The sequence below is a fragment of the Saccopteryx bilineata genome, chromosome 2 (genome assembly GCF_036850765.1).
Source record: "Saccopteryx bilineata isolate mSacBil1 chromosome 2, mSacBil1_pri_phased_curated, whole genome shotgun sequence".
NCBI classification, from domain to species: domain Eukaryota; kingdom Metazoa; phylum Chordata; class Mammalia; order Chiroptera; family Emballonuridae; genus Saccopteryx; species Saccopteryx bilineata.
In genome coordinates, this window is record NC_089491.1 from 391,984,699 (window position 1) to 392,009,343 (window position 24,645).

Below are 24,645 nucleotides of genomic sequence, written 5' to 3' on the forward strand. Positions count from 1 at the left end.
TCTGCCCATCTTTGGGCATCACTGTTGCAACCAGAGTCATTCTAGTGCCTGAGGCAGAGGCCATGGAGCCATCCTCAGCGCCTGGGCCAACTTTGCTCCAGTGGAGCCTCGGCTGCGGGAGGGGAAGAGAGACAGAGAGGAAGAAGAGGGGGAGGGGTGGAGAAGCAGATGGGCGCTTCTCCTGTGTGCCCTGGCCGGGAATCAAACCCGGGTCCCCCACACGCCAGGCCGACGCTCTACCACTGAGCCAACCGGCCAGGGCCGAAAGGAGGCTTTAGTGTTTTGGTTTCCTAGGGCTGCCGTAACAGATGGCCCTCAAGTCCGCCGGTTGAGAACAATAGGAATTGAATCTCTCAGTTTCAGGAGCTGGACGTCTGAAACCAAGGTGCCAGCAGGGCTCTGTCCACCACCTCCTCCCTGGAGGCCGCAGGGGAGAGCCGTGGAGAGCCAAGCAGGCCGTGGTGGCAAAGCAGGCCGAGGGGAAGCCAGGCCTGTGGACTTCTGGGTGGGCAGCAATTCAGAGCAAACCGAGCGCCCCTCTTGGTGAGGTTGGATGTTTGTGCTGGCCCCGCCTCCTGGCCCCGCCTCCTGGCCCCGCCTCCTGGCCCCGCCTCCTGGCCCCGCCTCCTGGCCCCGCCTCCTGGCCCCGCCTCCTGGCCCCGCCTCCTGGCCCCGCTGCCCCGCCCTCCGCTCCCGCCCATCCCCGCGCATCTCTGCCAGCAGTGGGCGGTGGTGGGCCTGTGCTGGTCACGTCTGGAGGCCCCGGCCTGCTCTTCCTCATGGTTTTGCCCATCTACTGTTGCGGCCCCGGGGGAAGGCCACACAGCGGTCACAGGTCCCTTTGCACTTGCAGGGGGTCTCAGATGCCTGGGTGGGTGTGGGGAGCCCAGAACCAGCTCCAACCATGTTAGAACCAGAGGACGTTCCTCCCGGGTGTGTGACTGCCCCAGGTCCGGTCAGGCTATCGGTGGGATTTGTGGCGAGGCTCGATGAGTTTCCCGACAGCTTTGTTATACTGTAATTTTCCTCTTGGGTCTGGTGAACTTTTTCTGCTTTTCCCCAATGGCGGGGGTCTCCCGGCAGAGCAGAGGTCCCGAGCGTGTCCTGAAAGCTTTGGTCACCTGTTGAGTAACGTGGGGAGTGAGCGATGGTCCGGTATTACTTTGTAGTGAAGCTAGGAGCCCACATTTTGGAATCATTTCCTTCAGTATGGATTTTACTACTTCCTGGACTTGTTCGGTTTGGTTGGGGAACACTTCTTCCCATCCGGTGAAGGTATCTGTCGACCAAGACACGTAGGTATTTGTATCCCTGGCACGGAGATATTTGGGAGAAGTCTAACCGCCATCCCTCAGCCAGGGGGGTCCCTCTCCTCCGGACTGGCTCGGCCCGTGCAGGGGGTAGTTTTCATCCCTGCCGGCTGTGGACTGTGCAGAGGGAGGAGCTGTGGCCGACAGGTTTTGTTAGCCCCTTAGTACTAAGTAGGCGCTCGCCACGTTGGGCTGAATTATCTCTTCCAGCGGGCAGGAGCCGTAGAGACCTTTGACAGCCTTCCATCGGACAGCCTGGGGAAGGGGGCTAGGTGGTTCTGCCACTACCGTCCTCCTCGTTGTGAACGGGCCCTTGCTGTTCTGACCAGTCTACTTCTTCCCTGGTATATTGGGACGCTCGCTGGCACAGGTCTGTTGAGGGTATCAGTTCCCCAGTGACAGAGCCCCCTTTTATAGCAGTGGCTTTAGCAGTGTGCTTTGGAGGTCTGTTTTCCAGGATACCCTCTTTTGCTCCCTCTTGCTCTCTCTCACAGTGGATTGCTGTGATTTCTGTAAGTAGAGGGACTGCTTGGAGGAGCTATAAAAGATGTGTGAACTGGCCCTGGCCAGTTGGTTCAGTGATAGAGCATCACCCCAGCGTGTAGAAGTCCTGGGTTCGATTCCCAGCCAGGGCACACAGGAGAAGCGACCATCTGCTTCTCCACCCCTCCTCCTTCTCTCTCTCCCTCTTTCTCTCTCTCTTTCTCCTCCTGCAGCCACGGCTCAATTGGAACAAGTTGGCCCCGGGCACTGAGGGTGGCTCCATGGCCTCCGCCTCAGGCACTAAAATATCTTGGTTGTTGAGCAATGGAGCAGTGGCTTGAGATGGGCAGAGCATTGCCCCGTAGAGGGTTTGCCGGGTGGATCCCAGTCCGGGCGCATGTGGGAGTCTGTCTCTCTGCCTCCCAGCCTCTCAATTCAAAAAAAAAAAAAAAATGTGTGTCAACTATATTTTATTTATTTATTTATTTATTTTACATTTAGGAGTCCTTTTTCCTTTTATATAGCTGTTATAAGCATGTAGCGCTGGAAATGTATATTTGGAGTTTGTGTAGATGTGTAATCTTTTGGATGCCGTGACCCGCGCGACAAGTCTATTCCAGGGTCTCGAGTGGGAATGGCACGAAATTGAATGAAAAATAGAGAAAGAACTAAAGACATATACAGGATGGGTTTCGGGAGGATGCCACAGTTCCATGCCAGCAGTAAAATTTACCACCCTGGCAAAGCCACCAAACATGGACACCCCCAGCAAACATCCTTCTTTATTTCCTGGAGGAGGTGGGCCATTAGCAAATCAATCACATTTCCAAGGCAACACAAGAAAACCACCAGGTGCAGAAAAACCCCCCACCCTCCAAGAGGTCGTCAAACTTTTTATAAAAACCACCCACTTTTGCAGTGCTGGTCAACCTGGTCCCTACCGCCCACTAGTGGGCGGTCCAGCTTTCATGGTGGGTCAATCGCAGCGCTGTTTGGTTGCGTGGTAGGCACCAGGTTGACCAGCACTGCAAAAGTGGGCGGTTTTTATAAAAAGTTTGAAGACCTCTGCCTGAGAGTAACTTCCTTCCAGTCCTTCGGGGGGACGTGGGAGGCAGCATGAGCACTGAGGCTCAATCGGGCAGGTGAGGTGGCGGGCTGGGCAGACCGTCAGCTGACAGCCAGCTCCCAGCACCTCTGTCTAAACTGCAAAATACCCTGTTGATTTTTCGGTCCCCAACATTTGGGCTCCGTTAAAGCAGTTAACTCTGCAGGTTGTGGCTGAGGCTTGGAGGGCTTCTGCTTCCACTGCTTGGTGCGGGGAGGTTTGATGGCGCCTGGCGTGTAGTTGGTCCCTTCTCTGACGTCGCTGCCCCTGTGAGAGAGCCAGGCCTCATCGGGGTTGGGGAGCGATGGGCCTGTGAGATCGGGCCTGCTGGCGTAGCCATGGCCTCTGTCTCCGGCAGTTCTGGTCAGTCTCTGGTGGGCTTTGGCAGGAGTGCAGCCGTTAGGGTAGTCGGGTTTAGTGTCCAGTGCCCTACTCTCACCTGAGGGCTTTTCCGGTAGGATGACTTGGTGCCTTAATCCTCTATTGTTGGTAAGCCAACAAGGCCTTTTGATATTTAAGAGGGGTCCTGTTTGATGGGAGGAATACAAAGGGATTTATTTCCTGCCCCGGGATATTTTGAAGGCCTCCTCTAAGCGTGGGGCAGCTGCTGCAACATTTCTAAGGCCAATTCTGTGCCACTAAATGTAGGGTTGTTTGAGAAATATCCAATAGGTCTTGTTTTTTTTTTAAGATTTTTTTTTCTTTTTTTTGACAGAGACAGAGAGAGGGACAGACAGGGTCAGACAGACAGGAAGGGAGAGAGATGAGAAACATCAATTCTTCGTTGTGGCTCCTTAGTTGTTCATTGATTGCTTTCTCATATGTGCCTTGACGGAGGGGGGGGAGGGGGGGCTACAGCAGAGCGAGTGACCCCTTGCTCAAGCCAGCGACCTCAGGGTTTGGAACAATGCTCTATCCACTGCATCACTGCCTGGTCAGGAAAGATTTTTATTTATTCATTTTAGAGTGGGGAGAGAAGGGGGGAAGCGAGAAGAGGGGGAGGAGCAGGAAGCATTAACTCCCATAGGTGCCTTGACCAGGCAAGCTCAGGGGATTGAACCAGCGACCTCAAGAGTTTCAGGTGGACGCTTTCCCACTGCGCCACCACCGGTCAGGCTAGCCAATAGGTCCTTTATGCAACCCCTTGTTTTTCTGTGACATTAAGTTAAGAAGGTTTCTCAGGGTCTGGTAGTCCCATTAGGGCGCATTTTGAATGCTCAAATGCTCTTTGCTGTTCTTGCTCCCCGATATTGGGGCATTTTGCTCATTATTACTGTCTTTGAGGGCGTTATAGAGGGGCCTGGCTATTTCTTCATATTCCAGTATTCAGACGATAATAACCTGTTAATCCTAAAAAGGCCCAAAGCTGCCTGTGGGTGGGAGCAGTTGGGGTGTCTGTAATGGTCTGTGATTTTTCAGAGAACAAGGGTTTTTTCCTGGGGTTACTATTAGCCCCCAATATTCTACCCTTTGTTGGAGGACTTACGCTTTCTTTCTGAACACTTTGTATTCCCTTTCGGCCAAGAAATTTAGGGTCCGTAGGACATGTAGGTGGCCCCGTTCTTCTGTTGGGAAGTAGATGAGTAGGTCATCTATATATTGTATGATTTGGTCATCCCCCAACCTCAACAGCTAGGTTTTTCAGATCTTTAGCTAGGGCCTGCCTACACAAGTGAGGGCTGTCTTCTGCAACCCTGGGGTAAAGCAGTCCAGGTGAGTTGTTTGCTGGTTCAGCCCCCGGTCAGGGCAGATACAGGAGCAGCTGGATGTCCCTGTCTCTCTCCCTCTCTCCCTTCCTCCCTTTCTCCCTTCCTCTCTTGCTGAAATCAATAAATAGAATTTTAAATAATAATAATAATAATAATAAAAGAATTACATATCTGAGACCATAGTTCGGCATTGGCAGCTGAGTACCAAAATTACCACTTAAAATTCAAAACGGAAACCTGCGGTCTTTTCAGAATGCATTCCTCATCTTCATGCTGTCACCGGCGACTGAGCCACGTACTGTAATGTTGCGGTAAGCAAGCACTGCTTTGTCATTAGGAGGAAAAAAGAACAACGATCAGACATAGATCATAATGAGGTAGTCCTTGGAAGACTGCACACTCTTTTGCTGTGCACAATATACAGGGCACACTGTAGATGACAGCAACACGCAAAAGACAGGTTGTAGAAACGTTAGCATAGCCTCTGCTACATCAGAATTCTGTGTAGCTGTTTGCAGTTTGGGAATTATAAGGACAAAAAGCAATTCTTTAATGCTTACATAGTAGAAACATGAGGACGGGTGCATCACAGTTACCACTGGGCACTGACATGGAATTCACAAAAACATAAAAGATTTAAATAAAAGACTGACCCATGTAACCTATGTTTCTATACCCTTTTTACAAATTGAGATATAATTGGACACCTAACATTGTGTAAGTTTATGATGTAGCACATAGTGACTTGATACATTTATATGGCAAGATGATTACCGTTATAGCATTATCTAACACAGGGGTCCCCAAACTACGGCCCGCGGGCCACATGCGGCCCCCTGAGGCCATTTATCCGGCCCCCACCGCACTTCCGGAAGGAGCACCTCTTTCATTGGTGGTCAGTGAGAGGAGCATAGTTCCCGTTGAAATACTGGTCAGTTTGTTGATTTAAATTTACTTGTTCTTGCCCTGGCCGGTTGGCTCAACGGTAGAGCGTCGGCCTAGCGTGCGGAGGACCCGGGTTCGATTCCCGGCCAGGGCACATAGGAGAAGCGCCCATTTGCTTCTCCATCCCTCCGCCGCGCCTTCCTCTCTGTCTCTCTCTTCCCCTCCCGCAGCCAAGGCTCCATTGGAGCGGGGATGGCCCGGGCGCTGGGGATGGCTCTGTGGCCTCTGCCCCAGGCGCTAGAGTGGCTCTGGTCGCAACATGGCGACACCCAGGAGGGTCGCAACATGGCAACGCCCAGGATGGGCAGAGCATCGCCCCCTGGTGGGCAGAGCACCGCCCCTGGTGGGCGTGCCGGGTGGATCCCGGTCGGGCGCATGCGGGAGTCTGTCTGACTGTCTCTCCCTGTTTCCAGCTTCAGAAAAATGCAAAACAAAAAACAAAAAACAAAAACAAAAAAAAAATTTACTTGTTCTTTATTTTAAATATTGTATTTGTTCCCATTTTGTTTTTTTACTTTAAAATAAGATATGTGCAGTGTGCATAAGGATTTGTTCATAGTTTTTTTTATAGTCCGGCCCTCCAATGGTCCGAGGGACAGTGAACTGGCCCCCTGTGTAAAAAGTTTGGGGACCCCTGATCTAACACCCCTGTCGTGACACATAATTGCTATTTTTTCTAGTGGCAGGAACAATGAAGAGCTAGTCTCTTAGCAAGTTAAATGTTTAGAATAGTTTTTATTGTGTGTTGGGTTTCCAGGACTTACGTTCTTTTTTTTTTTTTTTTTCTGAAGTGAGAAGCAGGGAGGCAGTCAGACAGACTCCTGCATGCGCCCAACCAGGACCCACCCCACATGCCCACCAGGGGGCAATGCTCTGCCCATCTGGGGCGTTGCTCCACTGCAACCGGAGCCATTCTAGCATCTGAGGCGGAGGCCATGGAGCCATCCTCAGCGCCCGGGCCAACTTTGCTCCAATGGAGCCTTGACTGCAGAAGGGGAAGAGAGAGAGAGAGAGAGAAAGAGAGAGAGAGAGAGAGAGAGAGAGAAAGGAGAGGGGGAAGGGTGGAGAAGCAGATGAGCGCTTCTCCTGTGTGCCCTGGCCGGGAATCGAACCTGGGACTTCCACATGCCGGTTCTATTCTCAACCCTGAGCTAGCCAGCCAGGGCCTCCAGGACTTTCGTTCTTATTGCAAGTATATGCTCTTAAATGTCACCCGTTCCCCCAGACCCTGATGATTGCCATTACACTCTTCTTGAGTTCAGTTCATTTTGGATTATACATACTGTAAGAAATATGCAGCATTTGACTTCCTCTGTCTGACTTATCTCTCTTAGTATAATGTCCTCAGGGTCCATCCATGTTGTTGCAAATGCCACGATGTCCTTTCTTGTGGCTGAATAGAGTTCTCTTCCACACACACACCACATCTGTTTCTGTTCATTCATTGATGGACACTCATGTATTTCCGTATCTTAGCTATTATGGATGGTGCTACAGTGAGTCGGGGGGTACAGATATGTCTTCAGTAGCCTGTTTTTATTTCCTTTAGACAAATCCCCAGAAGTGGGATTGCTGGATTATATGGCAATTCTAATTTTAGCTTTTTGAGGAACCTTTTTACTCTGAAAGGTTTTCTTTTTTTTTTTTTACCTTTTTTTTTTTTAAATTTTATTCATTTTAGAGAGGAGAGACAGAGAGGAGAGAGAGACAGAGAGAGAGAAGGGGGAGGAGAAGCTGGAAGCATCAACTCCCATATGTGCCTTGACCAGGCAAGCCTAGGGTTTTGAACCGGTGACCTCAGCATTTCCAGGTCGATGCTTTATGCACTGCGCCACCACAGGTCAGGCTCCTCTGAAAGGTTTTCTGTGTCTGGGCTATAGCTGATGAATGTTATTTATTACATTAGAAATCAAAAGTATTTTAAAGATAGACTTTTTTCATTTATTGAAAATTAATAAGCGCATCTGATGGGTTGTTTTTTTTTGTTTTTTTTTTTTGTTTGTTTTACAAAAGTAACGGTATTTTCTAAGAGAAAATGAAGTGAGCAGAGCGGCATTGCGCCTTGTTCTGTGGTGTCGCTTTAACGTGTGGTCCCGGGCACGGCGCGGGCTCCCTGCCTGCTGCTTCTGCTGCCGCTCACGATCGAGTGTCGTGGTCGAAGGCTGCGAGGGAGATGCGGTCTGAATGATGTGTTGTTGGAAAGAGGACTCCGCAGAGCCCCTGGAAGGGTCTCGAGGGCCCCTTCACCCCTTGGGAAATGTTGTTCTAACCTTCCTTTTTTGGAAAGCCACCCCACCCCCCGCACCCTTGCACCTCTTCTCCTTGGAAAGAGGGCCCCAGACTTGGTCCCTCAAACTTCGGGAGCGTTAGGACCCCACTTCCATGAGACAGCATCTGCTGGCCCTTGTCCCCCTTGGTCCCAGGCCAGTGACACTCTCCGTGCCAGTCAGGGACTTGGGCACACCTGCTGGCGTTCCCGGGTTCTCTGCTGAGGGGCCACCGTATGCACGGTTCCTGTGGGCAGGCCCGTTCCTGCAGTGAGGGGGCTGGGGCTTCCCTTGCTGCCTCTGTTTTCCAGGCAGACGAACCCCACCGAGGCCTGGGCTCTGCGGGGGTGTCCAGGTCCCACGTGTGGAGGAGCCACAGTGGGGTCGTGATTCTCCCACTTCCCATTTCCGTGCACGCTGCAGGCGCCGCTGGACAGAGGGGAGTCGAGCGTGAGAGGCCCCTACTGGGGCGTAGTAAGGCCGTGGGTGCCCCATGTGGACAGTGCTCCCTGGCAAACCGGCCTGGGTGGGGGTGCATGGAGAGAGCAGTAAGAAGTCCAGGAGCGGCTCAAGTCGTCAGACCACATGAAGTGTCCTCAAGCGGCACAGCCTTCAAGGGGTCTAGGGAGGGAGGGTCACCATGAAGAAATAAAGCAGTGAGATGGGCCGCAGCCTTTGTCCGGGTCCGTCTGGCTGTCCTTGTGGTGGCAGCTTGTAACCCGGAGCCCTGGGACCTTTGGGAGCCCCAGCCCAGCTGGAATTCATGGGGAGGACGGTGGCCATGACTCTCCCACACATAGGGAGCAGGGCCACATCTGCCTTCCTCCTGGGGGACCGTCCTCCCCACCTTCCCAACCCCCGCTCCTCCCGCAGCAATGACGGAATGGCCCCGGGCAGTGCAGCCTGCAGAGAGAGCACGCTGTCCGCAGCTGGTCCCGGGAGAGATGGGGGCCGCGTGGGGGTCAGCAGCTGGTCCCCCCCCCCCGAGAGATGGGGGCCGCGTGGGGGGTCAGCAGCTGGTCCCGGGAGAGGTGGGGGTCGTGTGGGGGTCAGCAGCTGGTCCCGGGAGAGATGGGGGCCGCGTGGGGGTCAGCAGCTGGTCCCGGGAGAGATGGGGGCCGCGTGGGGGTCAGCAGCTGGTCCTGGGAGAGATGGGGGCCGCGTGGGGGGTCTCTGGGGTAGGACGTTGTGCACCCCTCAGAGCCTCTCCGCTGCCTCCAGCTGGCTGCTCCAGGCATCTGGGGGGAATTGAGGGCAGAGCAGGATCACCTCTGAACTCTGGCCACCCCTGATTCCCGCAGGACCTGGGCATGGAGTCGACCTCGCTGGATGACGTTCTGTACCGCTACGCCAGCTTCCGGAACCTGGTGGACCCCATCACGCACGACCTCATCATCAGCCTGGCCCGCTATGTCCACTGCCCCAAGCCGGTAGGGTGGGTGTGTCTCGCTAAGCCAGCCAGGGCCGGGGTCTGAGGCAGGCACGCCCTTCTGGGCAGAGCACGCTGTGATACTGCCCGGACCCAAGGAGGATTCCCCACCACCACCATGCAGGCACCGAAAGGGTGGGCCTGAGACGCCCAGCCTCCATGGCTCCGGCCGCACGGGTGGTGTGGGCCTGGCACGGTGCCCCCCCGCCCCCCCGTGCACAGACGTGGAGGTGTAACTGCTCAGTGAGCACCGGGCACTTGCCCAGCCGGGTGCTCGGCCTGAGCGGGTTCAGTTGTGGGACGTGGTGGCAGGTAAGACACAGCCCTGAGGCCCGGCCCCTGTGGGTTCAGAGTCTCGGAAATGACCAAGCTGGCCTCTGACTCCCATTTCCAGAGCCAGCCAGAGTGGGGTTGGCCCTGCTGGAGGCCCAGGGGCGCGGCGTGTCCCAGCCATATCCCCCAGGGCTCCCGGAACAACCTCCAACCAGACTCTGGGCCCCCCCCCCCTCTGCTCCGGGAGCAGCCAGAGAGCGTCTGCAAGGTAAACCGGGTCGTATATGCACCTACTAGAAACCTTCCCCGAGGCTTTGCGTTGTGATTGAAACGAAACCCAAACTCCTTACCCGGCCCTGCTGGAACCCCCATCTCCTCCCAGCCACTGTCTGCCTGCTGACGGCTCCACCGCCCAGGCCTCCTGAAGCCTCTAGCCCCTCTCCTGCCCTAGTAGCTCTGGGCCACCCGGACCACACCTGCCTCTGACCACACCTGTCTGAGGTCCCCTGTGCTGCAGCCTCGTCTGCCCGCCCCCTGGCACCCCTGGCAGGGCCCTCCTTCCCTCGGCCACTGGTGCCCGGACCACACCTGCCTCTGACCACACCTGCCTCTGACCACACCTGCCTCTGACCACACCCGCCTCTGACCACACCTGTCTCTCTGACCACACCTGCCTCTGACCACACCTGTCTCTCTGACCACACCTGCCTCTGACCACACCTGTCTCTCTGACCACTCCTGCCTCTGACCACACCTGTCTCTCTGACCACACCTGCCTCTGACCACACCTGCCTCTGACCACACCTGTCTCTCTGACCACACCTGTCTCTGACCACACCTGTCTCTCTGACCACACCTGCCTCTGACCACACCTGTCTCTCTGACCACTCCTGCCTCTGACCACACCTGTCTCTCTGACCACACCTGCCTCTGACCACACCTGCCTCTGACCACACCTGTCTCTCTGACCACACCTGCCTCTGACCACACCTGTCTCTCTGACCACACCTGCCTCTGACCACACCTGTCTGAGGCCCCCTGAGCTGCAGACTCACCTGCACGCCCCCTGGCAGAGACCTCCTTCCCTCGGCCATTAGTGCCTGGACCACACCTGCCTCTGACCACACCTGTCTCTCTGACCACACCCGCCTCTGACCACACCTGTCTGAGGTCCCCTGAGCCAGACTCACCTGCACGCCCCCTGGCAGAGACCTCCTTCCCTCGGCCATTAGTGCCCGGACCACACCTGCCTCTGACCACACCTGCCTCTCTGACCACACCTGTCTCTCTGACCACACCTGCCTCTGACCACACCTGCCTCTGACCACACCTGTTTCTCTGATCACACCTGTCTGAGGCCCCCTGAGCTGCAGACTCACCTGCACGCCCCCTGGCAGAGACCTCCTTCCCTCGGCCATTAGTGCCCGGACCACACCTGCCTCTGACCACACCTGTCTCTCTGACTACACCCGCCTCTGACCACACCCGCCTCTGACCACACCTGTCTGAGGTCCCCTGAGCCAGACTCACCTGCACGCCCCCTGGCAGAGACCTCCTTCCCTCGGCCATTGGTGCCCGGACCACACCTGCCTCTGACCACACCTGCCTCTGACCACACCCGCCTCTGACCACACCTGTCTGAGGTCCCCTGAGCCAGACTCGCCTGCACGCCCCTGGCAGAGACTTCCTTCCCTCGGCCACTGGTCTCCTGATCAGTCCCTGGCGTACCCCGTTTATTTCTCCATTCCACTTCTCGGTCTCCAGAATCATCTTGCTTATGTATTTGTTGGTGCACGTGGTGTGTGCTCCCCCCCCACACTAGAAAATAAACCCACGAAGGAGGTGAGAGACAGCATCGGTCCTGTGCAGGTCACACCCTGCACCGAGCAGACAGCCCGGGCAGGGAGCCGAGACCCTTCCACTGTAGGTTTTTAAGAGAGTTTATTAAAGGGGGGTGGGCAGGGTAAAGGAAGTGAGCAGGGGACACTGAGAGCCCAGGAACCACGGCGGCAGGAAGTCATTTTCCCGGAGGCTCTGTCGTTCGTTGCGGGAGCCAGGACCAGAAACCCTTCCCTAGAGCCAAGTTGTTTTTCTGTGGCTGCCCGTCACCTCCACGCTGCAGGTTTTAAACAGACAGATACGTCTTGCTGTCCAGTCTCCGCGGGCCAGGAATCCTGGAGCAGCTTAGATGGCGGTTCTGGCCTAGTAGAGTCTCTGGAGACATGGGCCAGGGCAGCGGATCTGACGAATTGACAGAGGTGGGGAGGCTCGCCCCCAAGGTGGCACATTCCACGGTGTGGGCAAGAGGCCTCAGCTCCTTGCTGCGTGGGCCTCCCCACGTCGGGGCAGCTGGCTCCTCCCGCAGCGGTGGGTCCAGAGGAAGATCGGCAGGAGCTGCTGTGTCTCCGCTGACCCAGCCTCGGCGTGTAGCGTCACCGCTGCCACCTCCTGTCGGTTTCCGGGCCTCTCTCTCTCTTCCTGCCCTTCTGGTCTCTCTCCCAGTTGGTCCCATTAGCTTAACCCAACTGGGAGCTGTGGGCAAGAGGGCTGGGCGATGCCGTTAATGGGAGCTCAGCCTCCAGAGCAGAGAGGAGGGCAGAGCGTGGACTGGGGGAGGGCGTCAACAGGAAACCCAGCACACAGGGTCCGGTGTGGGATTTGATGAATGAATGGACGTATGAATGGGTGAAGGAAGCCTTCGGGCATTTGTTTGCCTGGGGGCAGCGTAGGAAGAAGCCTGGGGAAGGGAGGGCGTCAGGTGGGTGTCTCTGGCTGACAGGGTCCCAGCACCGGGACCTCTGCTGGAGGAGAGTTCAGACAGGTGAGCCAGTCCCTCAGACAGATTCTTCTCCCGGGCCCCCAGCACTGGGCAGGCCCGACAGGCTGCCGCCCTGACCGGCACCCCACATGGTGCCGAGGCACCCCTGCCCCGCCCCTGCCCTTCTTCCTTTCCCACAGGTAGCAGAATTGATTCCACAAATGGCCTTTGAGCCCCCGGTGTGGGTTAGGGCTGGGCTGTGAATACCGGAAGTCCCCTGGGACTGCCTCCAGCTAGGGAGAGAATTTATGCTGATACCGAGGGGTCTTGTGGGGGCTGAAGGCAGCCAAGCCTGAAAGAGTGGCTGGGACTACAGACAGACAGTGCCGACATCTCCCCTCTGACTCTTCCCCAGGGCCCACGCTTCACTCCATCTTTCCTAGACCACAGGTGCCTGAAGCCCTGAGGCAGAGCCAGGATTCCCGGGAAAGGGCTGATTGGCTGTGTTCTCCCAGTGCCCACGTCTGGACCAATCAGCTGTAGCTTGAGAATGCAGGTGGCTGGTTGCACAAAAGGGTTGCTGGGTTGCAGCCCTTTCAGAAGACTTCCCAGAGGGGAGGGACCAGCAGACCGGCAGAGTGCTGGGTGGGGGGCGCACAGACCCAAGTAGCTTTTGCTGCCTGTTGTCAGGCCCCCCAACCAAGAATGTGTGGCTGCTTTGAAGCCGAGAGGGAGCTGTTTCTCACGCAGAAATGCCACGGTCTCCTTCTTTGCCCCCCCCCCCCCTTTTTTTTTTTTTTTTTGCCTTTTTTTTTTTTTATAAATAAATTTTTATTTTAATGGGGTGACATCAATAAATCAGGGTACATACATTCAAAGAAAACATTTCCAGGTTATCTTGTCATTTAGTTCTGTTGCATACCCATCACCCAAAGAGAGATCGTCCTCCGCCACCCTCCATCCAGTTCTCTCTGTACCCCTCCCCCTCCCCCTCTCCCTCCTTCCCTCCCCCCACCCCCCATAGCCACCACACTCCTGTTCATGCCTCTTAGTCTCGCTTTTATGTCCCACCAATGTATGGAATCCTGCAGTTCCTGTTTTTTTTTTTGTTTTTTTTTTTCATTTTTCTTAAGCTGGAAACAGGGAGAGATAGTCAGACAGACTCCCGCATGTGCCCGACGGGATCCACCCGGCACGCCCACCAGGGGCGATGCTCTGCCCACCAGGGGGCGATGCTCTGCCCATCCTGGGCGTCGCCATGTTGCGACCAGAGTCACTCTAGCGCCTGAGGCAGAGGCCACAGAGCCATCCCCAGCGCCCGGGCCATCTTTGCTCCAATGGAGCCTTGGCTGCGGGAGGGGAAGAGAGAGACAGAGAGGAAAGCGCGGCGGAGGGGTGGAGAAGCAAATGGGCGCTTCTCCTGTGTGCCCTGGCCGGGAATCGAACCTGGGTCCTCCGCACGCTAGGCCGACGCTCTACCGCTGAGCCAACCGGCCAGGGCCTAGTTCCTGTTTTTTTCTGATTCGCTTATTTCACCCCGCACAATGCTACCAAGACTCCACCCTTCCGCTATAAGTGATCCGATGTCACCCTTTCTCCTAGCTGAATAATAAACCATGGTGTATATATGCCCCATCTTCTTCATCCAGTCCTCTATTTTTTTTACAGTGATTAACAGCCTTTAAGCAAACTCTTGGCCAATACAGCAAGAATCCATGAATGAGTAGTGTCCTTAACATGTTTCCCAAGTCCAAGTTGGCCCCATCACCATGCCAAATCCCTGAAAAATGCAACCCAACCACAGTTCAGTCTGTTAGGAGCTGTCACAGGGAGCAGGAGTCCAGGAAAGTTCCCCACAGGAAAAGTCCGCATGGCACTGGATTTGTTGTCACCATTCTATGCTTTGCAGCTCATGTTCAAGTCCCAATGACCGCTGCTTCTAGCTGGTAATGATTCAGGCAGACTGGAAAAAGCCATTTGCAGCATGCGTGGATATGGAGCTTCTGTTCTCCTCTGCCTGGAGAGTTGAGACCAGGTGGCTTTTCCCTGGAGCTCTGTGACTGTGGCCTGGTAAAGAGAACCTTGGCTCCTCCCTCCCTTTTTATCCTTCCTTTCCCCACCATGTCCAGCTCTTTCTCCTCCACTTCTGGGTCTGTCCCTCTGTGTTCTGTTCTCTGCGGGAGGAAGGCCTGGAGCGGGGGCGGGGGGGGGGGGCTTTTGAAGAGCCATGGGGTTGAGAAAGAATTAGAAGGGCCTTCTGAAGTCTTTTCTGGGTGCAAATGGTAGAAACACCCTGAACTAATGTCAGGGAAAGATGGTCTTCAGGAGGGCAGAGCAAAGCGCAGGACTCGGGGGCGCGTTGGCACCCGGCCACAGAGCCTTGCCGAGGTTTTGGGGGGGGCCGGGTCCTGATGCCCCCTTACACGCTGCGTGTGGCTCGCCAGTCCGCTCCACTTCTTGACGCCCCCGTGTCCTCGGGTGTAGCATGGAGACCACGGTTGCTGCTGTTTCATAGGATTATTGTGAGAGCCCTGTGATGCGTTCACGAGTGGGGGGGGGGCACGCACGGAGAGAGTGCCCTCCCCCCGTGTGGGCATTGAGAGCAGGTGCTCGAGAAATGTTAGCTGTCGTTGATTTAGTCCAGACAAGTGGAGGGGAGCTCTCACGTCTGTGAGGACACTACCTTCCTGTTAGCCTCAAGCCAGCTTTGTTCAGTGACTTGCATCTATCTACTGTCCCGGGTTCATTGAAGGGGAGATAGGCTCTCACCCCATTCTCGTGGGGCGGAGCCCCATGGGGAGTCGAGCCTGCGCCTCGCCCCGGGCACGGCTACCCCCTTGTGGCCGTGCCGGCGCACTGAGGCGGCTGCCGGGGAAGTGGTTGGAGGAGGAGCTGACACTTGGAAGGACCAGCCTTGTGGGTGGGATGCTGGCAACAGTCTGTCCGTGGGTCGTCCCGGGTGAGATGCTGGGCAGGCCGCCGGATCCCACCCACCGGTCCTTCTTGTCTCTAAAGCATCCGAAACAGTGCCTCTCCTTCTGCACCCTGGCTGCACTAGGTAACCCCGGGGGGGAACTTTGTAAAAGCCCCGCACCCGGACTGCTCACGCCCGGCTGGGCTGGCCCGGGCAGCAGCGTATCTTAGAGCTCCCTGGTGATCCCAGTGGGCGAGAGCCCCTCCGTTGTCACCTCCACGTCAACCCCCTTTGGCCTCCAGAGTTGGCCTTCAGCCTGGCCCCTACCCTTCTCGTTGGGGACCTGAGTAGACGCAAGTGGTTCTGGGTGAGAAGCCAGTGAAAAGGCAGGACGCGGGAATGACTCGCTCATTTCCAGCTGGGAGAGGAGATGGGATTTATGAGGTCGGGGCTCAAGACCGGTCCAGGCAGGACACCTCCATTGGCCTTTGATGAAAGCAAGCCCCTGGCCAGGAAATGAGGCTGGAGGAGGCGGGGCTAGGGAGGCCGAGACACTAGAGGAGGGGCGGGACTGGGGAGGGGGCGGGGCTAGAGAGGCCGGGACACTGGAGGAGGGGCGGGGCTAGGGAGGCCGAGACACTGGAGGAGGGGCAGGACTGGGGAGGGGGCGGGGCTAGAGAGGCCGAGACGAGGAGGGGCGGGGCTAGGGAGGCCGGGACACTGGAGGAGGGGCAGGACTGGGGAGGGGGCGGGGCTAGGGAGGCCCGGGGGCTGGAGGAGGGGCGGGGCTAGGGAGGCAAGGTGGCTGGAGGAGGGGGCGGAGGTCTCACCCATCACCCTCCCGAGCGTTGCACCTGCAGGAGGGCGATGCCCTGGGCGCCATGGAGAAGCTGTGCCGGCAGCTGACCTACCACCTCAGCCCCCACTCCCAGTGGCGGCGGCACCGGGGGCTGGTGAAGAAGAAGCCACAGGCATGGTGAGTGGTGGTCACCCGAGGTGGCTCTGCCCTGCCTCCCGGCCCGCACGCCTCCCTCTACCAGGGGAACCCAGACGGTCTGTGTCAGACGTAGTGTGTGAGTCGCAGCGGCCCCTCCCAGGGTAGTGGGGTAACGGGAAGAGCACGACCAGAGGGGGCTGTCCTGGAGGGCTGCCTGAAGGAGGTGAGATGGAAGGGGCATTCAGTAGCCAGGGGAAGCCGTCAGGTGGGCATTTGGGTGAGCATGAGCTATGAGAGGTGCTGGAGGCAGGGCCCTGGTCTATGGGGAGAGAGCTGGGGAATATGGGCCCATTCTGTTTCTTTTTTTTATAATGTTTATTGTATTTATTTTAGAGAGAGAAGAGGGAGAGAGGGAGATAAAGACAGGAACATCCATCTGTTCTTATTTGTGCCCTGATCAGGGATCGAACCGGCAACCTCTGTGCTTCGGGATGACACTCGAACCATCTGAGCGAGCTGGCCAGGGCGGGCCAGTTGGATGGATGGGTGGGGAGGGGGACACGAATGTCTAATTCCTGGTGCCCTAAGCATCGCTGAACATGCCGGTTCTTCAGGTTCTCCCTTGGGAAGACCCAGACCCTAGGCCTTTCCCTGGTCCCTGCAGCAGTGGGGACCCTCAGAGGTTGTGTGGCCCTTGTGATTGGGGGAGAGGGGGGCACTTGGGACATAGGGGAACCTGTGGAGCCTAACAGGAAGCAGGAGGAGGGGAGCCTGGCAGGAAGACTTCCTGGAGGAGGAAGCACCCTGCCTTTCTTATAAATGACTGTGGGGCAGAGCAGGACAGGAGAACCCATGGTACCTGGAATGCCCCGAGAGGACTGGGAGCCAGCCCCTCAGGATTGAAAAGCAGAGGACGCTTGAACCCTGATGGAATCCAGGGGCCTTTTCTACTGTGCCCCCCCACACACACACACGTGGCTTCTGGTCACATGGAGCGAAATGCAGACAGGGCCCTAGGTGATGGGTCCACAGCCCCTTCCTGTTCTGTCCCCTCCAGCTCTCCTCTGCCTCCTGCCTAGTGCGCAGCACCCTCAGCTCTTTCCCAGCCAGTGTCTTAGCAGCTGCCTGTCCTTCCTCTGCAGGAACTGTCGCCAAAACCTTCCCACGCCTGGCTTTCTTATTCTTAGCCAGTCCGCTCAAATGTGACCTCAGAAGAGCGTTCCCTGGGCAGCCATGGCCCCAGGCTTCTCTCCGTGGTTTGTGCTCGAGCAAGTATCTGGCAGAAGGCAAACACGAGTCTTGTCCATCTTGCTCACCACCCTGGCCTCAGTGCTTAGGACAGCGCCCGGCACCTAGTAGGATCTTAGCAAACCCTGGTTGAGGGATTGATCAAGGTGGGGGCTACTCCTGTAGCCATTTGACTGGCCACGGTCAGCCAGCTGGTGAGGGGCAGGGCTCGGTCCAAACCCCAGGCTCAGGCTATAACCACAGCACTACTATTTCGCTGGTGTGGTAAGCCTGCTTTATTACTGACACTGTAAGAATCACCCCCGACGCGTAAATCCTGCTGAACAAAGACCAGGCAGTGTGCCAAGCCATAGACGTCAGGCCTTCGGTGTTCTGCCTTCCCGCTCTCTGGGCCTGGGCCAGGGGAACATGCTGTGGGCGGCCCCCAAGCTGCCGGAGAGCCCATGTGTGTGTGTGGAGGAGAGAGGTTTGCCCAGCTCTGGCTGTTCCCGTTAACGTGTGCAGGCTGTTAGCACCCCTGACCACCACCGCCCTCTCCTGCCCAGGGTTTGGGGCCTCGGGGCTTGCCTGGGATACCAGGAAATGGAGAGCTGGGGCCCCAGAGGAGCAGGGGAAGAGAGAAGACGAGGAACGGCAGAAGGCAGGGAGGGGAGGACACTCAGCCTCCGGGAGTCAGCAGCTCCCACCAGGCCTGGAACCCCTGCCCCGCCCCTGCCTGCTGTCCAGTGGCGACCTCCCTTAGCACCCCCTTCCCCTGGGGAAGATGCCCTTGAAAAAGGAAGCGGCAGAGATCTTGTGTTGCTCTTGAGCAGGGGTCCCCAAACTACGGCCCGCGGGCCACATGCGGCCCCCTGAGGCCATTTATCCGGCCCCCGCTGCACTTCCGGAAGGGGCACCTCTTTCATTGGTGGTCAATGAAAGGAGCACATTGACCATCTCATTAGCCAAAAGCAGGCCCATAGTTCCCATTGAAATACTGGTCAGTTTCTTGATTTAAATTTACTTGTTTTTTTTTTATTTTAAATATTGTATTCCCGTTTTGTTTTTTTACTTTAAAATAAGATATGTGCAGTGTGCATAGGGATTTGTTCATAGTTTTTTTTATAGTCTGGCCCTCCAACGGTCTGAGGGACAGTGAACTGGCCCCCTGTGTAAAAAGTTTGGGGACCCCTGCTCTTGAGGAAGCTCTTGCTCAGTCCAGCTGATTAATGATAGCAAATGTTTCTTTTTTTAAAAAATGAGAGGAGAGGAGATAGTGAGACAGACTCCCACATGATTTGGATCAGGATCCACCCAACAATCCCCTCACCCCCCCCCCCAAGTCTGGGGCCAATGCTCAAATCAACCAAGCTGTCCTCAGTGCCTGGGACCGATGCTTGGACCAAGTGAGCTGTCCTCAGTGCCTGGGCCTGATGCTCTAATCAACCAACCTATCCTCAGTGCCTGGGGCTGACGCTGGAACCATTTGAGCCACTGGCTGGCAGAGCAAATGTTTCTTCATCACTCCCCATACTAGGCAGTTTGAAATGCTTTGCATTTAGTAACTGACTTCACATGACAACCCCTTAGCACTCAATTAGCTCCATTTTCCAGGAAAATAACTGAGGCGTAGAGAGGTTAAGGACCTAACGAAAGGTCACGCTGAGTAGGAAGGAGTGTAAGGTGCAAACCCAGGCACTGTGGCCCCAGAATGTACCCTGGGGTCCCTGCAGAAACCCTCGGGCTTCTCCCTTGTGGTCCCTCGGGGTCTGGCCTGCGGGGCCCAGCCAGGCTGAGATGTGGGCCCACCCTGGAGCAGAGGCTGGCTCCATGTCTGTCTCTGCCACCTTCTTGAACCCTGCTTGTCCTTTCTCCCCTTCAGCCTCAAGGCTGTCCTGGCCGGAAGTCCCCTGGACAACACGGTAGACCTGTCGGGCATCCCGCTGACCGCCCGTGACCTGGAGCGGGTGAGCAGCTACCTGCAGCGCTGCGGGGAGCAGGTGGACAGCGTGGAGCTGGGCTTCACGGGCCTCACGGATGACATGGTCCAGCAGCTGCTGCCGGCACTCAGCACGCTGCCCCGCCTCACCACGCTGGCCCTCAATGGCAACCGGCTGACCCGAGCCCTGCTGCGGGACCTCACCGACACCCTTAAGGACCCCAGCAAGTTCCCCAGCGTCACCTGGATTGACCTCGGCAACAACGTGGACATCTTCTCTCTGCCCCAGGCCTTCCTGCTTGGCCTGCGCAAGCGCTCCCCAAAGCAGGGCCACCTCCCCACCATCCTGGAGCTGGGGGAGAGCCCAGGCTGTGCAGAGGAGGCCCGGGACGGAACTGTGGGCCAGGAGGACCCGGGAGGGGACCTTCTGGTCCCTGCCAAGGACGAGGGCGGGGAGACTTCAGGGGCAGCAGCTCAGACGTGACACGAAGTGGGGAGCCTCACTGGTGTCCTCGTGGGTCAGGACAGCTGAGGCAGCCTAGCGCCTCCTGCCCGGGTACTCAGGCTTCCAGAACCCAGGCCTGGGCAACCCCACCCAGGGGAGCCAGGCTGTGGAAGGTGGGCAGGGGGAGGCTGGGTGCGACTTCTCGCTGGTCCTCCAGCTTCCCACTCGTCAATCCCCATGGTCAGCGTGGCTCCTGAGAGGTCCTCCCCATACTCATGGGTCTGGGGTGCTGGTAGCTGGAGCTGAGTGGTTTGTAGGAGCTCTGCCCCAGAAAAGGAGTATAGTTGGGGCCCCACATCCAACCCAGGGCTTCACAGTTCTACATTTGTTCAGTTCAGGGCAACACACTCCAGCCAGGTGCTCCATGTGCCCCTGCTCAAGGCAAGTGGGAATCTTGGCTCCCTAACTGGAATGAGGGACAGTGGGTGGGCTAGGGACTGGCTGCCTTAGGACTGAAGGCTGTCTACCTCCTCCTTGTGGAGCCTTGGGCTCCAGGCGCAGCCCTCACTCATGGGTACCCCCGGCTGGCCCGTGCCACCAGCCTTCAACCCAGAGCGTCTCAGGGTGCCAGGACAGGTGGTGTGCAGATATGCACGGGGAGCCCACTGAGAAACCCCATACCATAACCACCCTCCCCACCAGACGGGGTCCAGTGTTGCTAGTGTGCAGGGCAGAGGACTGCTTCTTATACAAGGACTGCAGGACCTGGGCGTCCCTGAAGTAACCTTTCCTACTTTACACCCAGGCCCAGTGGCCTCCAAAGACAAAAGTAAACTGGACATCCCAAAAGCAAAGGTTCCCACCCACCCTCACCCAAGGCCTACCAGCTTTGGAAAAATCCCAGCACGGCACAACAAAGCCCTAGACCCAAGTCCAGAGGGCCTGGAAACGTCCTGAGCCAGAGAAAAGCACTGGGAGCCTCTGGTCAGCTTACCCCTCAGGCAACCAGAGCACCAGGGGAGTACAACCCAGGAAGGCAGCAGGACGGGTAAGCTCACTGATTAGGTGTCAGCTTCCCCGAGGAACTAGGGGCTGGACTCGTGAATGAATGCCTTAAATGCTCTGGGACTTTTACCCTGGAAGTCAGGAAAGTTTAGCCCATAAGGAAGCCAACAAGTGCTTATGTGACAAGAGCTATCAAATTTAACTTGTTCATCCAATACACATTTTAAGAACCAATAACCAAAGACCATCTTTTATTACAATGTTAGTTTATGGTAATTGCATGGATATTAATTTCAGGAGGAAATTTCGAGCTGAATCCATTCCCTTGCCCAACATAAATACAATATTGATATAGAATACAGTATTAAAACATCAATTTAGGAGCTCCTTTTGAGCAAGGGACAATATTAGGAAACATGGATTTAATACCCAAGTGCTTGTCTTACAAAAAGGTTGCCAAAGCCTGACTCTTAGCACAAGGTCAGAATATTTTTACACCAGATGTTGAAGCTTCGGTTGTCAAGAGTCCAAACTGACGGTAGCTCCTGGCCCTTGGACTTCAAGTACAGCCGACCATGCTCTGCAAACAGCCTGCAAAGAAACTAGCATCAGCCACACTTCTACTCCCAACAGGTCAGTCGTTCCCAGCACAGGACAGTGTCAGAAAACCGTAGGCTCACCACCACACAATCTGCCGGTAATTCCAGCTATTTTGGGTAATTTCATCATTTGCTATCCTTTTCTGCAAGTTAATTTGAACAGAACTGACCTTTCATTCTGTCATGAGGCCATCACTGCAGATGAAATCTTACCTCCTCCCAGGGTCACCACCAGCTCTAGAACCATGCTGATCACCACTCTTCCGCACTCAAAACCTAGGGAACAGAGCACTCAGTCAGCAGATGCGGCCCCCCCCTTTTTTTTAGCAAGAAAGAGAGGGCCGGACAGGGAGGGTGAGATAAGCATTATCTCAGTTGCCTCACTTTAGTTGTTCATTGATTGCTTCTCACATATGCCTTGGCAGGGGTAGGGGGGCTCCAGCTGAGCCAGCGACCTTGAGGTCATGTCTATGATCTCTCGCTCAAGCTGGCAAACAGGGTTTCAAACTTGGGTCCTCAGTGTCCCAGGTTGATGTTCTACCCACTACGCCACCACCCGATCAGGCAGCAAATGCAGTTCTGATCATAACTGCCTCCCTCTACTTAAAAGGCTTTAAGAATTCAGTCCCAGTTGGCTTTTTGGGTGTTGTTAACTGCCATTTGGTCAGTTTCTATTTATTTTTGTTTATCTCTTTTTTAGAGAGGAAAGAGAAGGGGGGCAGGAGCAGAAAGCATCAACTCCCATATGTGCCTTGACCAGGCAAGCCCAGGGTTTTGAACTGGCCCCCTCAGTCCAGGTCAACACTTGATACACCGAGCTACCACAAATCTTGGTCAGTTTTCAAATCTACAAACCTAAGGCTATCATCATTTTTTAAAATGAGGAAGAGCCACATCCTGGGGCAGCAAGGCAGTTTACCCAGGAGCATAAGGCCATCAAGTAACAAGGAACTCCTGTTGTGCCACTGCCAACATCCGACCTCACAGCCGTTTCACAAGGTTCAACTTCCCAACTAAGCACCCTGCACCCCTAACCTCTAGGGACAGAAGCTTACCTCGCGGCAGGCCGGTGCTCCTCACGCCACACTAGGCTCTTCCCTTCCCAGTCCTTCTTTCATTTGCAACCTGGGTGAACGGAGAAATTAAAGGTCCCAGTTTCAGGGCTCCAAGGACCTGCTGACTGCACTCAGCCAGAAATCACCCCGTTATCACCTCCGACCCCCTCTTACTCCCAGTACTAGTCTAGAACACCGGACATCACTTGGAACTAAACAGCCAGGAGACATTTTAATGGGAGTTTGTTAGGTAAGTTTCAGGTTAGGGAAGGCCGTGTCCCCGCCATTGCAATGGCGCAAAGCGGTAGTGCAAAAACCCGCACGTGTGCGCCCATCAGGCAATGTCAGTGCATGAGAGTAAGGAGACAGCCAAGTTCCATATTAAACCGGACCGGAATTGGGTCTCACCCCGCTGGGACGCTGCTCCCGGTCTTTGGTCCTCTTCAGTGGGGCCGCCACCTGAAAACATGAAGGTGGACACGCGTTAGGGCCCCCGCCGGGAGTCCCGTGCAATGTCACGACCGAGGTTTCGCAGACTGCGGTCAGATAGGCATGAAAATCGTCAGTTATCGCATCTGACGGCACTTCCTAATCTTCGTATCATCAGGACAGTCCAGCAAGCCTTCCTCGTGGTCCGCACCCACGCGCGAGCCCCAAGGCCATCCCCGACTCACCCAGTCTCTCGGACTTCTTCACTCCCACCAGCCAGGCCAGGGGAAGGGGTCTCGGCCTTCGGGCACCGCGGGGACAACGCGCGCGCCGTCCACGAGTCTCCGTCCGCTGCGGGCGCGGCCCTGCCGGTCTCAACACCCGGCCACGGCGCCGCCCGCCCCGAGGCCCACGTGGGCACAGCCGCCCTCCGGCTTCCGGTTAAGCATCCCGAAAACATTTTCCAAAAAACGAGAAAGGGACGACCAGCTCCCGCGCCCTTGCCACCAGCCACCGACTACAGTAACACAAGGGAACAAGCCGCATGGGAAAGAGCGCTCCCACCCTGGCCCCGGCCTTTAAGGAGTTGGAACATTCCATTCTCGCAAGAAGGAGGGTGAAACCGGCAAAGACTCACGGGAACTTCACCCCTGAGTGTTACAGAGCAGGCGCCGCACCACCCCAGGGATTCCCCCTCCCTTGGAACGATGGTCTCTTCCACGGCCTCGGGAATTCTGGGTACGGGGCGAGCGGCGCGGGCCAGGGCCAGGACGCGTGCGCGGAGGTCTGGAGCGCGGTTCCCGGGCGGGTGGCGGTCCCAGCCGCCTTTGCAGCCGCTGAGCGCGCTGCGTGACCTTGACCTTCTGATGGCTCCGCTGGAAAATGCAGGAACCGGCGGTGCTGAGCATCGCGAGTTCACGCGTCTGAAACCCCGCGGCCTCGGCACGGCGCGCGGCGAGCGCTCACCCATGGTGGCTGCTCCTGATTCCCGGGGCGTTGCCCGCCTGTTGTCTCCCCACGGCGATTTCCAGTACCCCGTGGGGCACTGGCCGCGCTCATCCCTTCGGGATGACCCCGGGGGAGCGAGCAGCCTTTCAGCATGGGAACATGCCCAGGTCTTCCCCACTCCGAAAATAAAAAATGCACGTTGTATAAACACACATTACCCCAAGGAAGAGCAATTCATATTCGAGCTGGTCTTAGAAATAAGGGGAGTTATCCTACTGGAGGGACGGGATTTCCAGGGAGAGCCAAGTCCAAGGGGTCAGACACCCATAAATGAGATCCATCATCAGCCTGCGTGAAAAATTTAGAGAAGTGCCAAGGTGAACATAGGGGCACCAGGGAGGGTATTGGGGTGTCTGGAAGTGGCTTGGGCAGTAGTGTAGCGGGGGTGGGCAAGGGGGTCTGTCATGCCCCGGGCGCCACATGGTTTCCAAGACAAACAAGAAAAGCGTAGTAGAAGCATAGTTAGGAGGGGGGTGGGGGGGCGCCAGTTATGTTCGCTATGCCACTGGGCTTGGGCACAACCGCACAGGACTGGGGGTGCCTACCCAGGCATCCTCTGCATTCTGGGGAGCCTTTCAAGCCTCCGGAACACAGAAGGGCCACGTTTCTCTTGTGTCTTAGAAAAGTCCCCTCTGACTACAGAAAACGCTTGCAGAGTTGTAAACTAAGCAGGAAGTCTAATGGGGAGAGAAAGCCATAATCCAGAGTCTAAATTAAGCCAAGAAGTTTAAAGGCTTTGAGAGACATCTTGGAGGTTCCCTTCAGGGGTGTCTGGAGAGGTGGCTGTCCTTGCCCATGTCCACCACCA

The 24,645-nt window shown here is 56.2% G+C and overlaps 1 protein-coding gene, 1 long non-coding RNA gene and 2 other non-coding genes across 4 annotated transcripts in view; 1 reads left to right on the plus strand and 3 right to left on the minus strand.

The window, feature by feature from the left end:
- Positions 1 to 21,337, plus strand: part of LRRC75A (leucine rich repeat containing 75A) — a 42,120-nt gene extending 20,783 nt beyond the window's left edge. The window contains exons 2-4 of the mRNA XM_066264363.1: positions 9,121 to 9,249; positions 16,054 to 16,169; positions 19,240 to 21,337. Of these exons, the coding sequence (XP_066120460.1) occupies positions 9,121 to 9,249; positions 16,054 to 16,169; positions 19,240 to 19,780 (786 nt within the window). The 3' untranslated portion in view covers positions 19,781 to 21,337. The remainder of the gene's footprint in view (positions 1 to 9,120; positions 9,250 to 16,053; positions 16,170 to 19,239) is intronic.
- Positions 9,859 to 10,901, minus strand: LOC136327295 (uncharacterized). The gene is made up of 3 exons (XR_010729592.1): positions 10,870 to 10,901; positions 10,667 to 10,682; positions 9,859 to 10,173 (listed from the first exon to the last, which is right to left on the minus strand). It is a non-coding gene; the product is annotated as an uncharacterized lncRNA (long non-coding RNA).
- A 67-nt stretch (positions 21,338 to 21,404) lies between the features above and the next one.
- On the minus strand, positions 21,405 to 21,477 carry LOC136327585 (small nucleolar RNA SNORD65). The gene has a single exon (XR_010729772.1). It is a non-coding gene; the product is annotated as a small nucleolar RNA SNORD65 (small nucleolar RNA).
- Positions 21,478 to 22,940: 1,463 nt separating this feature from the next.
- Positions 22,941 to 23,011, minus strand: LOC136327450 (small nucleolar RNA SNORD49). The gene has a single exon (XR_010729664.1). It is a non-coding gene; the product is annotated as a small nucleolar RNA SNORD49 (small nucleolar RNA).
- Positions 23,012 to 24,645: the final 1,634 nt, after the last annotated feature.